The sequence below is a fragment of the Buceros rhinoceros genome, unplaced genomic scaffold (genome assembly GCF_000710305.1).
Source record: "Buceros rhinoceros silvestris isolate BGI_N320 unplaced genomic scaffold, ASM71030v1 scaffold1942, whole genome shotgun sequence".
Classification (NCBI taxonomy): Eukaryota; Metazoa; Chordata; class Aves; order Bucerotiformes; family Bucerotidae; genus Buceros; species Buceros rhinoceros.
Genome location: NW_010398099.1, coordinates 204 through 14,738, shown reverse-complemented (window position 1 = coordinate 14,738; position 14,535 = coordinate 204). Strand labels below are relative to the sequence as shown.

General features: G+C 42.4%; 1 protein-coding gene across 1 annotated transcript; it reads right to left on the bottom strand.

The window, feature by feature from the left end:
* Positions 1-500: 500 nt before the first annotated feature.
* DERL1 (derlin 1) lies at positions 501-14,200 on the bottom strand (the record flags this gene model as incomplete). Its single annotated transcript, XM_010130949.1, has 8 exons — positions 501-1,165; positions 2,967-3,077; positions 4,473-4,525; positions 5,218-5,313; positions 7,021-7,047; positions 9,868-9,932; positions 13,174-13,333; positions 14,059-14,200. Coding segments are annotated over 8 exons (793 nt in total), but the record flags the coding sequence as incomplete, so codon positions are not given.
* Positions 14,201-14,535: the final 335 nt, after the last annotated feature.

Sequence of the window (14,535 nt, the reverse complement as noted above, 5' to 3'; positions counted from 1 at the left end):
ACAAAAACGTACAGATACTAATAAACAGGTGCATAATTTCTTATTTGACAATGAAAGCCCCGTAGTAGAGCAATCTGTTCTATTGTGTCTTGACCCTGGAAAAGTCTATTTCCAGCTCCGATTCTTTGATGTCTTAAAGCTTTTAAGAGAAAGTTGAAGATTCAGTTAAACACAACGCTGCCATCAGTACCCTTTACATTAACCGCAATGATATGTTACATTGTCTAGTTTAGTATTTGTGCTACCCAATTCTGCAAGAAAAATAGAAACCTTGAAGCCAAGAATTCACAGATCTCGAAAAACAATCAAGCCAAAAACCACCATTACAAACAGAGCAAGCCTTGCAACACATCTCGAAGAGTTCAGAGATGTTAATTCTGCAAATACCTGTTATTGCCATTTCAAACAAAAGCCCTCTTATCCTTAGCCTGGGCCAGCATGTGCTGTAGCAGGTAGGAAAAATGCTGCACAGCAAGAAAAACCTCCCCTTAAAGTACAGCTTACTGACAGAAATGAAACATTTGCACTTTGCTTTATGAATGCAGCAGAGAGATATCACTTAAACAACGTCTCCAAAGACCCTAGGACTTAAGCACAACTGTGGAAAAATTAGCTTCCTAAACTTTGGGATTAGTTTGATCCATCTGCCTCTCACTGGATTCTTCCCTTACCACAGTCACAGCAGCTCTTCATGTACCAGGCAAGACAGAACACCCTTAGCTTGTTCCATCACATCACGGAACAAGACAACATAATGGTGCCCATTGCGACAGACAATACTGTATAAAGAAGGCTTTTTTTAACGGCAGAATCAAATTGGACACTAGTGGCTAACCTGGAGCAAGATCTACATTTTTCCCCTCTGGAGTTTTTCATTTTCTCTCAAACCAGAAGCATTCTTCCTAATCAGTTAAATCCAACTGTACTACAGAGAGCTCAGTTCTTAAGCATGCTCTGCACCAGGAAGGGTCGGTCCTACGTCCAAATAAAACCAAAGAGTTGCTGTTTTCCAAGGGCAGGAGTTCTTCACTGATCACCTAGCCGGAAACCTTGGCCCCAGTTGTGTCTTCCGCCACCCTGCTGATCTTCTGCAGCTCTTCTCATGCTAGCAGGAGGGACACCAAAACCTGACACTCCTCCTCTCCTGTTTGGCAGCCAGCGGTACCTAGGACAAGCCAGAAGAGAGGGAGAGGGTTTGAGAAACAGCTGTGTACATTGGGGCTAAATGCCAGACTACTTCTCCATGCACTTCCTTTTAGCTGCTAAACATTGCAAAAAACCTGGCTTTTCACAGCAGTACTTTGCTGAATTCTTCCCAAATCTAAGCCCTCAACACATTAAGAAACAGGAATTCCAGGGAACCCCCATCTCTGGGAATGGTTAGATACAATAATCCAAGCACAGGGGAAAAAACCTCAAATTACAAGCAAGTCTAATCGCTGACAATAAATGCTATGATACAAACTTAATTCCCCTAACTTCCCTTCCTTTCTCCCTTTTTCCCCCAGGGGAAATAAAAAATCCAAATCTCTTCTGAGCATCTGTCTCTTCAATAGTTGCAAAACTCATTATCAGAGCATTTAACCATCTCCTTGCTCCCCAAGTAAACAAACCTGAGGAACTGAGGACCAAAGAGACTCAGAGGAACAGGCTTAAGCAACTAGCTCATCTGAAATCAAAGTTCTGGTGGCCTGGCCAGAGCAAATCAGGGCTGTATGCCTTGATCATCCAGCTTAGAATAGCACCTAAATAAAGTGATCTAAAATACAGCTCCTGCATTTTGAAAGGGATGCAATCAATGCAGAGTCATTTCAGCTCTACAGTTGTTACACTGAGCTCCTGCAAATCCCTTGCTGAATTTGACCACCAAAAAGGCCCAGACACAAGCCACAGATTCCTTTCTGTAAGAAAAATGACCCTGTATAGAAAACGTTACATTATTATATTAAGACGTATCTGTAATTCATCACAGCATTTTTTTTTTACAAAAAAACCAGAGTGCAAAGGCAGAATTTACCCTTTGTAGAGACATCTGCAATAGTTCTGTTCATGCTTCTTAAATATAGAGAAAACTTAAATACACATATGAGGAATCCAGAGAATTGCACATAACCAGTAAGATTGATAGCACTTTCAGGGCTGTTATTACCTTGAAAGACATTTTAAAACAACATTTTGTCTTCTAATTTTTACAGTTTATGAGACGGGCTTGCAAACACAAAACTAGAATATAAAACTTCCCTCTTCATTGAAACTTGCACAAAAAGTATACCTGTAATTCAATTTTGCATCTTCTAATTAAGTTTATGCAATAAAAAGGGTTGACTGAGATGCAAACTGACGTTTGGTAGGAAAGGAATATTTACAAGCCAGAAGGATGAGGACAAGGGCAAGTGAAGCTGCAAACTTGGGCTTCTGATGGTAGTATTTCAGTGCCAAAACAATAAAGAGATCACAGGAGAAAGCACACCAGAACCCAAGACTGGCAGTCGCAGTGAAAGTGACTGGAACTGACTGCAAAGCAGAACATGCACTACAGTCCCGAACAATTCTATGACTGACTCCTAGTATTGTTACGGATTGCTGAACTGGTAGCAACTGTAATGATACATGGAAATACAGAGAAAAGATCATTTACGGGATCATTTACCATCTGATAACTGTTAGGGAGTTCTCTCTACTACAGCTCAATTCACTAGCAGAATTACAACCTTTACTCTCCCTATTAAGAGCGGGTAAAGGACTCGAGCCATCCGTAGTGTAACACAGAACTTCCACAGGGGCCATTCACAAGAAACTCAACATTTCTGATGACTCAGCAGCACAGTCAATATGATAGTCTGAAGCAGGTTGATTTAGGAAGGTACTTTACACCTTACAATCCCAGCAAATATATGTCTGATATGATGAACAATAGAGAAAATAGGACTAAGCAAACAGCGAGGTAAAGAATAAAGCCAGCTTACAGGAACTGAGGTGTGGACAGAAAATTCCTTCCTCCCAAATCCATCGGATATTTAAACATCAAGAAGAAATACAGGTGTCCAACCAGATTTCCTATGAGCTCATTGATGACTCTGCAAGGAAAAAGAAAAATAATTATTTCACACGCTGTCTCCTCAGAAAACAAATGGGTGACCATCTTCTGCCAGTTACTACTGTTCACCTGCCGTGGGCATTACTGAGGCCGTGAGCCACAGAAAATTTCCCTTCCCTCAGCATTTTGCAGCCACTTCTTTAGAACGGCCACTCTTCAGTGCCAACACACCAACCGGCTGTTCCACCCTCCCGTCCAAGCCTTCTCTACAGTCTGTACCGAAAGTACAATTACATACTTGTTTACATCAGGGAATTAGACCGTACGGTTATTAGTGTCTAAAATAATAGTCTGTGGAGCTTAAGGAGTTACTGCTGTTTTCACTGGACAGCCTGTCTCCTGCTGCACTGAACTGTTTTGTTACGAATTTACAGAAAACCACTGCTGAATGGGGGCCCTTGAGTATCTTCCGTCATGCAGAGAAACAGCAGGTATCTAACAGCAAGCGGTTTTCTCAAGTGACAGATGAGTCACTAGCAGCACAGCCAGAAAAGGGAATTTGGTTTTGCTGTACTATCTCCTCCTTTCACAAATCAACCACATAACTTGTTATTGTCACTAATTGTGTTACAGCGGCACCAAGCGGCCCCAGCCAACAGAGAGCACCAATGAGAAAGAGCATGCACAGAGGAGAGGGGATTTCTGCACTGAGCAGAACCAGTGAGTTCAGACACAGACCAGTGAATTCAGCATGTACTAATATGGCTTATTATTGCCACTCTCCCTCACAGTCTGTCCCAAGGTGATGGTCTTTCCTGCTTGTGAAACAAGGGAAAGAAGAAACAGCACTATCAGAATCAAGCTAAATGTTTCTAAAATCAGTAACAATGGCTGGTCATACGGGATGACATCTTTATTTAGTGCACAGTGCTCTTAGTAACAAAAAGGTCTAATGCATAGGCTCACTAGAAAATAAACCAGACTCATTACTGTCCCCTCACCTACATGGTCTAGCTCTCACATACACGTCTCCTCTTTGACTTTATCTTAAATGACCACTATGTCACACTGAACATTACCAGTCAGATCATACAGCTTTAAGCCTCTTATTTTAATATTGCTTCTAAAATTCAGCAATGAGTTAAATAGCTGTAAAAGCTTTTATAGCTTTAAATTTCTGGGGGAAGATCTAGGTTGGATATCAGGAAAAAATTCTTTAGAGAGGGTTGTGAAGCATTGGAACAGGCTGCCCAGGGAGGTGGTGGAGTCCCCATCCCTGGAAGTGTTTAAGAGACGTGTGGATGTGGTGCTGAGGGACATGGTGTAGGGACCCTGGCAGTGCAGGGTGAACAGTTGGACTCGATGATCTTAAAGGTCTCTTCCAACCAGGTGATTCTGTGATCATATGAAATTTGCCGTATAAGCAAATACGTACGATCCACCAATGATGTAGTTGAATCCCAGGATAACCCACGGAAGGTAACAGGCCTGAAAAAGAATGCAATGGGGAAGAAGTTGTAAGTACGAGTTCAGGACATAAACCAGCCCAACTCCCCACTGTACTAATAAGCCTGTTTATAATCTCACTGTTTTAGACATTACACAAATCCCAAAACATGAACTTAAGTAGATTCTAGCTAACAAGGTTGAATACTCCACTATGGGTGAGCTCTAACATTTTTAGACAAATCGCACGCAATTAAACATTACAAGCAGATGTATCTTTTGCACTCTATGTTCCACAGCAAGCTTGTATCTGAAACAAAATCCTAATATTTCTGATTTTGAAAAGGTCTGGAAACAATGATCAAAAGAGTTTTCACTACAAGTTCTGTCAGAAAAAGATGAGGTTGCACAGAAAAGAACAATTTAAAACATCAACATTTTGTCACTGCATTCAGCTTTTATCAAGGTTAATGCTTATCAGGAATTTTTTTCTCTTTTCAGACTGCTGCATTTCAGTTGTCAGGGCACCTTTTCAGCAAAGCCACACTGGGTGACACCATATGGAAGATAATAAAGGAACTTGTCTTTGTTGCATCTCAAGGAGTATATAGCTATATCAAAGCATGAGACATCTTTACTAAGACAAAATATTTATATTATTATTTGTATTTTGCCCCTCACCCCCTTCAGGCGCATTTTCTAGGCAAAACCTTTCCAATATCCTGCTGCCATACCTTAAATCTCGTTCCAAACCAAAACGATACAATCATGTCTCTGTTCAGCTGGGCCCACACATAAAGTACTGACATGATGAGTGGAATCATCAGCAACTGCAATGTTAAAAAAAAGGCAAAAAGTTACCATCACTTTCACAGAAGCCTGAGAAACTTAAACAGGCAGCAGGAGCTTCAAAAATGGCAAAATCTTTACAGAGCGCCCCAACCCTTTGCCATCATGTGTCACGGATCTGTTCAAAAGCTACAGAAAAAGCTAAGCAGGAGAACCTACTTGGTCATTCTCTTCTGCAAGACCACGTCAAAGCACAGGGTTCCAACGTGCACCAAGTGAAAGAGCAGCTGTGGCAGACTCCTCTGCTCCCCACTACTTGGTGGCAACACCTAGAGCAGTCAGCAACGTACCTGCTGGTTGGACTATTTCTAGCGCTACAAATACAAAGCACTAATTCAGCTACCTGCTGATTTCGGAATGTTGTGCCAGCAACATTCCATGAATGGGTTTAATGCTAGAAACCAGTTCATGTGTTCGGAAGAGAGGTTAAAGCTCATCCTTCCAGGGGTACCTCTATTCAACAGGTTCCACATTAAAGCTGGCACATCAGCACTAAGTCCAGCCTTCTGCAGGCCCCACGGAGCTCCAGCAGTCTGACTGGTCACACAAGCACCTCGGGGTCTTTATTAAAACCATTTTTCTATTACTGCAAAAAGTAATATTTCTGAAAGTATTTGACATGGGAAGAGAGGCCCAGCTATCCTACTCTCTTTTCTCGCTTTTAAGCAAGCCTCTCACCACAGACAAAAAGCCTTATTTCTAAGGAAAACACATGTGTACATCAGACAACTGATTCTCTCTCAAGCAATACTTTGTATGCAGATATAAAACCATTAAGTATCTTTTAAAAAAAGAGGTATGAATCAACGCAATTGGTCTCAAATTCATACCATGCACGGGTGGCCTCAGTGTGCTTTTGAAGAATTTTCTATCTTCCCAACAGTGAAAAAAGTTTAAGTATGAAGTTACAGACAGGCCTTAATGGATCTCAGTCCTGACTGCAGATGGACAATCGCTGTTTTTGTCTACCAGGGAAGCCCCATAAGTGATCTAATAAATGCTAAGATAATATTGTACAGAATATTAGAGATATTGGTGCAGGCTTTAGCTGATGGGGACAGAATAAGATGAGGAGAGAACAGCAGAGGCAGGCTGAAAACATGCAGCTACCTGGTACTCAGCTGTGCCCGAGAAACACTCACCCATTTCTGGCCCTTAATATCTGAGGAGATAAGAACTACCTCATTGAAACTGGCTCTTTAGACCACTGTTTTGATCATTCTTGTGAGGATTTTGTACTTTCCAGTTCTGATCTGAATCTGAAGCTGCATTTTTCACAAAAAGATCTTCTGTTGGCAAGTAAAAGGCACACTAAATTTGAGAAGACTAATGAACCCGAGTCCTTTTCAGATAGCATAAGAACAGTGATCCACAGTCATAAGAAGCAGCAATGCATAGGTGACATCTTGTGCCCATTTTAGTAAAATGCTGAACACTTCCTGACTGCCCATTCTCACTCCTTGACTCCCTAACTAGGCTAGAGTCAGATACCAGCTTGTGACATCAGCAGAGGCTAACCGAAGCTAAAAAAAACTAACAAGGCACACACAGCAGTCTATTTTGATCCACACTGAACCAGCCCAGCTTACCGACATTCGCAGTTAAGCCACTAATGCTTTCTACGAAGTCAGTAAAGCCGCCAGAAAGTTCCCTATGATTATTATTTTGAGAAACTGCACCACACTTACCTGCATGTCCATCGCCAAGCCAGTTATCTATCATTGCACCATTAAGGAAAACACAGCAGAACCTAATAGACTAGAGCGACAAAAGCGCCGCGCACACTGAATGCACAGGCAAAGACCTTTAATGTTTAAAATTAACACAGCGTTCCTGTGTAGTATAAAAATCAACTACTGGAAAAAATGAAGAACGTCCAACGATCTAGAGACTTACACACTTAGTTTCAGTAACTGCTTTCAGTAGCCTTTCAAGCTACCATCTCAAGTTATCACCTCAAGGGCTAAGGGGTGCACTGGCCTTCCCTCCATGATGAAACTGGCTAACTACAAATTCAGTCAGCCCTTGCATAAAAGCATGTTACAGTTGTAACAGCTGGATTCTTTCATTACTGTTCTAAAGAGTAAAATGTTGGTATTCTAACTAAGGAAATGCCAGATCATTAAAAAAATCAATATATTCCCACGGAGTCACAGCAAAATAATTTCTTGAAGTACATCCATTAGAATTTTAATACTACTCTCCTTCCTTGGAACCCAAAGGATCTGCTTGCTGTAGTAACTGCTGAGTAGAAACAACTGCTGAAGAATTTTGCTATGATCAGAATGTGTCTAAAACGGCATCAACCATTTTCCCAGATCAGGCGTCCAGGTTGCTCCCTACATCACAGAGAACAAGCAACTGGAAGCTTTCAAATGACCAGTTGGAAAGTCCAGTCACCATCGGATTCATCTAACAGCTCTCAGCCAACAGCCTGCAACCACAATGAAGCCGATGGTTTTCTTAACAACACAGCTAAACCCACGCTGTTTTCCAAGTTACTGCTGTGGCTCAACAGGACTAGCAGGAACAGCAAATCGCTCCACACAGTGGAATGCGGCTAGAGATAAACTGATCTATTGACAAAGGTGACAGCATTTCTACACATTAGCTTTCCTAGCTGTATGTGGTTCACACTGATGTCACTGCTCCCTTTATTCCACATGCTGTGCCACCACAAATTGCTACAAGGAGGCAGCAACAGCACAGACAGGATGGGAGCACCTCCAAGGATGGAGGTTCCACAACCTCTCATGGCAACTCGTGCCAGTGTTTGGCTGCCCTTACAGTAAAAATGGTCTTTCTTACATTAAATAGAATTTTCTGTGCTTCATTTCATGCCTGTTCTCTCGTCCCACCACTGACCACCACTAAGGGAAGCCTGGCTCTTTGTCTTTCACTCCTTCCCACAACACTCCCTCCCACCTGAAGCACTGTGTCCAGCTCTGGAGTTCTCAACACAGGAAAGACATGAACCTGTTGGATCAGGTCCAGAGGAGGGACACAAAAGTGATCAGGAGGCTGGAACACCTCTCCTGTGAGGACAAGCTGAGACAGTTGGGATTGTTCAGCCTGGAGAAAAAAAGGCTCCGGGGAGACCTAACTGCAGCCTTCCAGTACTTAAGGGAAGCTTGTAAGAAAGATGGAGACAGTGTTTTCAGCAGAGCCTGCTGTGACAGGACAAGGGATGATGATTTTAAACTGAAAGAGGCTAGATTTAGATAGGTGGTTTTTTGGTTTTGGGGCTTTTTGGGGGTTTGCTTTTTTTTTTTTTTTTACAGTGAGGGTGGTGAAACACTGGAACACCTTGCCCAGAGAGGTGGTAGAAGCTCCATCCCAGGAAACATTCAAGGTCAAATGGGACAGGGCTCTGAGCACCTGGTGCAGTTGAAGATGTCCCTGCTCACTGCAGGGCCACTGGACTAGATGACTTTTGAAGGTTCCTTCCAAGCCAAACTACTCTATGATTCTATGAGCCTCCTGTTCTCTAGGCTGCACAATCCCAGCTCTTTCAGCTTGTGACAGATGATCCAACCCTTTAATCATCTTTGTGACCCTTCACTGGGCTCATTGCAGTATGTTCATGTCTCTTGTACTTAGGAACCTGGAACTGGATGCAAGCCCCATATGTCTCAGAAGGGCTGAGCAGACACGAGTAACCACCTCCCTCCATCTGCTGGCAATACTCTGCTTAATGCAGCCCAGGGAGACAGTGGCCACCTCTGGGGACTCGTGGTCAACTTGGTGTCCAGCAGGACCCCCTGGGCCTTTACTGCCAAGATGCTTTGCAGAATGTCAGTCCTCAGTCTGTCCTGGTGCCTGAGGCTTTTCCTCTCCAGGGACAGGACTCTGCACTTCCCTTTGCTGAGCTTCGTGAGACTCCTGACCAGCACATTTCTCCAACCTCTTAAGATCTCTCTGAACACAGCACAACCATCCGGTCTGTCAACAGCTCCTCCCAGTTTTGTATCTGAAACCTAAAGGAAAATTCAGGTAGAACAGCTCAGCTCATGGAAAAACTATTTCTCAATACTCCCAAACCAAGAAACCCAGCTTCTTCAGGAAGCTGGCTCAGTCCAGACATAGCCACGCTGCTTTCACAGACTCAGCTAACTTGTACCCACAAGGTAAAGGGTCTCTCCACCAGGTACCTCTGAATTTCCAACTCAGGGAATGGCAGAGATTGGACCTGTTGACACGTGCCAGCTTAAACTCACTAAATTCACCCTTAGCTTGGCCAGCAACCCACAGAAGTTGCTAAGTGAAGCAAAGAAGTGAACAGCACAGCAGCTCACACAGCACCGGCTGAGCTTTATACAAGAACTCTAGAGCCCAGATTACATACCTGTTTTAGCACATTTATTGGTATTCTCCCTGCAAGTCACTTGAGACCTTTTGAGTAAAGTTAAAGACTCATCTGTGAACATCTGCTACATTTTAAAACTGTTAGTTGCTAAAAGCTGGTCTTTGAACATATTTCAGATAGGAATAGGAGAACCAAAATACTCAAAGTTCGATGCTGAGCAGAAGGATACAACAATGCAGATCCAGTTAAACAGGAGCATGAACATGTAATCTGCTGGCCTTCCATCAAAAGCCCCTGTGAATAAGAATAATAGTTAGGAAAGGTACTGAAATCTTGATGAGAAATTAAGACTTTACTTTTAGAAGCCTAAGCAAAGCTCAGTTAGTACCAGTTCTCCTACATGCAGTCTGTGGCTTATGGTTTTTATTATTTTAATTTTAAATGGCTAAACAAATTCACCAATAGAACAACGTAAAGGACCAAAAAATAAGACATTCAGCCTACTGCATTAAGTGCATAAAGAGCATTTCCACTTAAAAAGCCACACTTCAGCTCTGGAGGGAAGTGGTTTTAACTTCACAAGACTTCAAAACGGAGTTGGAACCCATCCTTCATCAGAAGCTGCTGTGAGAAGCACACCATAAGGAAATACACTTGCACAGCAAAAGCACAGACACCACGTTTAATGATTGAGTCATGTGAAAACCAATCCTTACTTAGGCACATTGCATCCTCTTTGCATCATCTAGTCAGACTCCAGAGAGTTTTTACACTCCAGAAGAATTAACATACATGACAAAAAGGGTACACAAGCACAGCACATTCTGTTCCTTCTCTGCTGAACTCGTTGCCTAATTTCCCATTTCAAATGTGTCAGAATTTTTCAGGACAGTGGAAACAAAAAAAAAAAAAGAGCAACATTCCCTGCAGGTCGTACCAAATGAAATTATCTTTAGATACCCAGTGGAGTAAAAAAAAAAAGAGCAACATTCCCTGCAGGTCGTACCAAATGAAATTATCTTTAGATACCCAGTGGAGTTTGGGACATGGCAGAGAAAAGGGTTAAAAAAACCTCCCTAACAACTCCTTGCAAACATGAGAACCATAAGCTCCCACTCACAAACTGGGTCAAAAGGCTGGCTGGAACCTCGGCACCTGAGCCAGACTCCTATCAACTTTCATGTAGCTCCATGCAGGCAAGGAAAGCCTGAGAATACAGCTGAAAGAGACCCGAACCACGCAGCAATGAACACGGCGCACCACGGGCACACCGAATTACACGCTAAAGATCAAAATGCCTAGAAGGAAGGCCAGTGCTTCATGTTAGCACTATCTGACTTCCTACAACTATTTCACTTGTCCCCAAACTCTTCACAAAAGAACATCTATTCTGAAGCATTAGCTTTTTAGAATAACTAGAGTAACTCAGCCTATGTAAAAAATAAACTTGAAATGACTAAAATATCAATTTTAAGTTCACCCATGCAAGTTACATGACAAAGGGGGAAAAAAAAGAAAAACTTTGGAAAAATCTTTTGGAACATTTTAAAGTTGGAGACCTAAATAAACTGGAATTTTCCCCCTACTTGTTGCCATACAACAAATAGAAACAAAGTGAGGAATCTGACTAACCCTGTAGAAACTCCAGCACAAGGGTTCCTCCAGAATGCGAAGGAATCAAAAAGTTTTTCCCTTGAAGTTTTTCACTTCTTGTTATCTAAGAGATTGCCAACAAGCATATCAGACAAAATTTCAGTCGAGTTTCTAACGAATGACTACAGACTGCCGAAAAGTTCCCAGGGCCCAGGCGGGCTCTAGCCACTGGGTCCCTCAGCAGAGCACTGGGTATAATCCAGCCATCAGGGAAGAGCTGCAGACTCGTAATCTCATCATTCATACCGCTGGGGAGTGAACTCTGCATATTCTGCTTTCTCTCTTGATATTTGTTATGTTCTTCTCCAACAGGAAGAAAACCACATCAGCCTCCTATTCCTCCAGAAGCCAGAGGTCAGCTTGTTAGGAAAGCACAAACAGTACCAAACCACATATATTTTTTTGACAGCTAAATTTGTAGCTAGCATGCCACGCCTCTGTATGCTCAAAAACTCTGAAAATAGAAGTTTCACTTCCTCAGTTTCACAGACCTGCACCAATTTCCACCTGTAAATATGTTATCAGCAACTTCTACATCTTTCATTTCAGAAGGATTCCAGCCATTTTCAGAGAGGAAGGACCGACCTAACCAAGAACTTAATTTGTACCCAGAAACATGACTGTAGTGACTCAAACAACAGCACAGCTGACTTCCCATGTCAAACCCCAGATGTGTTGTACAGCAGAAGTGTAAATTTACTGCTGAATGAATTTACTTCCTTCCATGAGACTTCTGCCACAGCATAAGAGCATTTTCTAAGTATATGCACAAGCAACAATGTCTAATTAATGTATGCAAATCCTCAGGAATTCTTACTACACATAGCTTTGCACAGTAGAATGTCATAACTGCCAGACCTCTCCTGTGTTCATAATCTACTGCAGAAAGGCTCAAAGAGGAGGAGGAACTGCTTCTAGCTATTAAACTACTACTTACTTTCATTAGGAAAACAATCAAATACAATCTGGCACCACTCCTCCCTTTCCCTGCTACTCTCCTGGCAACTTGAAGTGATTCCAGAACACTCTCTGAAGGACAGGTTTACCAAGGATCCCTCCTCTGTGGCAGGACTTCCCAAACATCACCATGAAATGCGTTTCCACTTACACCGTCAGTTCTAAGACTCCATTAAGACTACACCGAAATTCTTGTTCATAAAGGCTTCAGGAGCTTGGCTTTGCAAATTTTGTCTAGCCTTAATGAACTGTGCAAAGCAAAATGAAACCAGTTTTGAAGCTACCTCGTAACAACAATCTTTTTTCTTCAGACAAATGATCCATTATCTTGTATCCTTTCTTCCACTCAAGTTTTTCCCCCTAACTGAAAACCCACCAAGTTTGTTAACTTTTTCACATTTCTCTGACAGAGGGATACCTGATACAAATGAAGTGTCTCTCTCAATTCAACATAACCAATAGAATCACACACATAAGCACCACTGCATTTCAAAAAAGGAAAAACTGACATTGTCATTTTCTTGAGCTAGATATACCTGTTATCACATATGTTCTGTCATTATTCCTGTGTTAAAGGACATAAGACACCAGAAAACAGAGGTAACATCATCTTTTAGTCTCCAGCCTTTATTTCCTGAAAGCAGCAGGCCCCCCCTATTTAAAGAATACCAAGTTCAGATGCTAAATGAACAGGCTCCCTGCCAAAGGGAAGGAGGCAGCCACAGAAAATCAGTTTTCAGAGCAGTTTCCCACTGCCCAACAGAAGTGGGTACAGAGATGAGCCATCCTTCTCACAGTTCTGTCTGAAGCAGCCACAACCCCACAGCCACAAACATTCCCAACAAAAGCTCTATCTGACAATGCTTAGTCTCTGTCAACACCAGGCAGAGTTCTGCACATACATACAATTTAGTGGATAACGTACCTGTTTCTAATCTTGATGAATACTGATACAAGAAATACAAATTCACCAAGTAGAGAAATCCTGTTCCAGGTCCCACTGGGAAGAAGAAAGTTGCAGTTACCGGCCGCCAGATCTGCCCAGATAAGAAAAGAAAGTTATATTTACATACTGTAAACCTAACCTGTATGCATAGGCTTTTTTGTTTTTAATCTTTATCAATTACTTGGAAGATCAGGGAGGAGATTAAAAACAGCACAAGTATCAATTACTGCTGTTTCAGCAGCTTTTATGGCTTTTTGGTTTTGAAATCTGTAAGCAAAGCTATTAAGATCATAACAGAAATCACACAAAACTTCCCAGATCACTTCCATCACATCTTCTCAGTAATGAGTTTTTATTGCAGCGCACAAGGGATATGCTTACAAGAATGCTGCCCCGTTTGAAGAGCATCCACACAGAACCCATTCTTACCTGTTGTAGAGGCCAAGGAATTCACAGCCTCTAGCATACTGCTCCAGACAGCACGTGCTGCTCTGAGCATTTTGCGCCTGCTCTAAAGAGCCTCCAAACTACCAGTACTGGGCAAGCCAACTGCACGGCAGCGAGGACAGAAAATGTCTTGTCATTTGTGAATGAGCTCTTTAACCAACGACGCTTCCAAACAAAATACTGGCATCCTGAACATTACAGTTCAAGAAGAAACAACAGAACTAGAGGAAAACACAGTCATTTAAGGTACTAAATGTTGGGGACAATTCATGAAACAAACTAGAGAGAGCTGTCTTTTTTTTTTTTGCATTCAGCCTTTTTCACTGAAGATATAATAAGCACATATAATAGCAACTTTCCTTTCACTTTCCTTTTCAGTTCATCCAATGGGCACTCTCCCCCTACACACCTGCATACCGCAACACCGAACCTGTAACCTCCCAGCGCAAGGAAAAAGACTATGTCCAGTTTGTCACCACTTTCGATATCGCTAACGCACCCGGAAACACTGTACATTTTAAACTTCGGGACCTTGGTTGTTAGTTTATGCCAACCACACCTAGGCACAAAAGCTGACAATCCCAAACACCAGCTCTTGCAAATTCCAAGCAAGAAAATGCAAAAGATGTGTTTCTTTAGCTCTGCCACCTGCTTGTAACCCCTGCTCCCAAAGTCATGTCCACACAGTCGCACAGCAGAGGCCGAGGAAGTCACCTGAAGTCACAAATTCCGGGTTTAAGACTACAGAATGCCTCAGCACAACAACCAGTGCCAGCCAGAACAACTCCACCAAAAAACTTGGGGAAAAAAAGGCACCAGAACAAGACACAAGACAAACTGCAGGGCCTGTCAAGGCTTTTCTGCTTCACCCAGGGGCCCTGGCAGGGCCAGGCA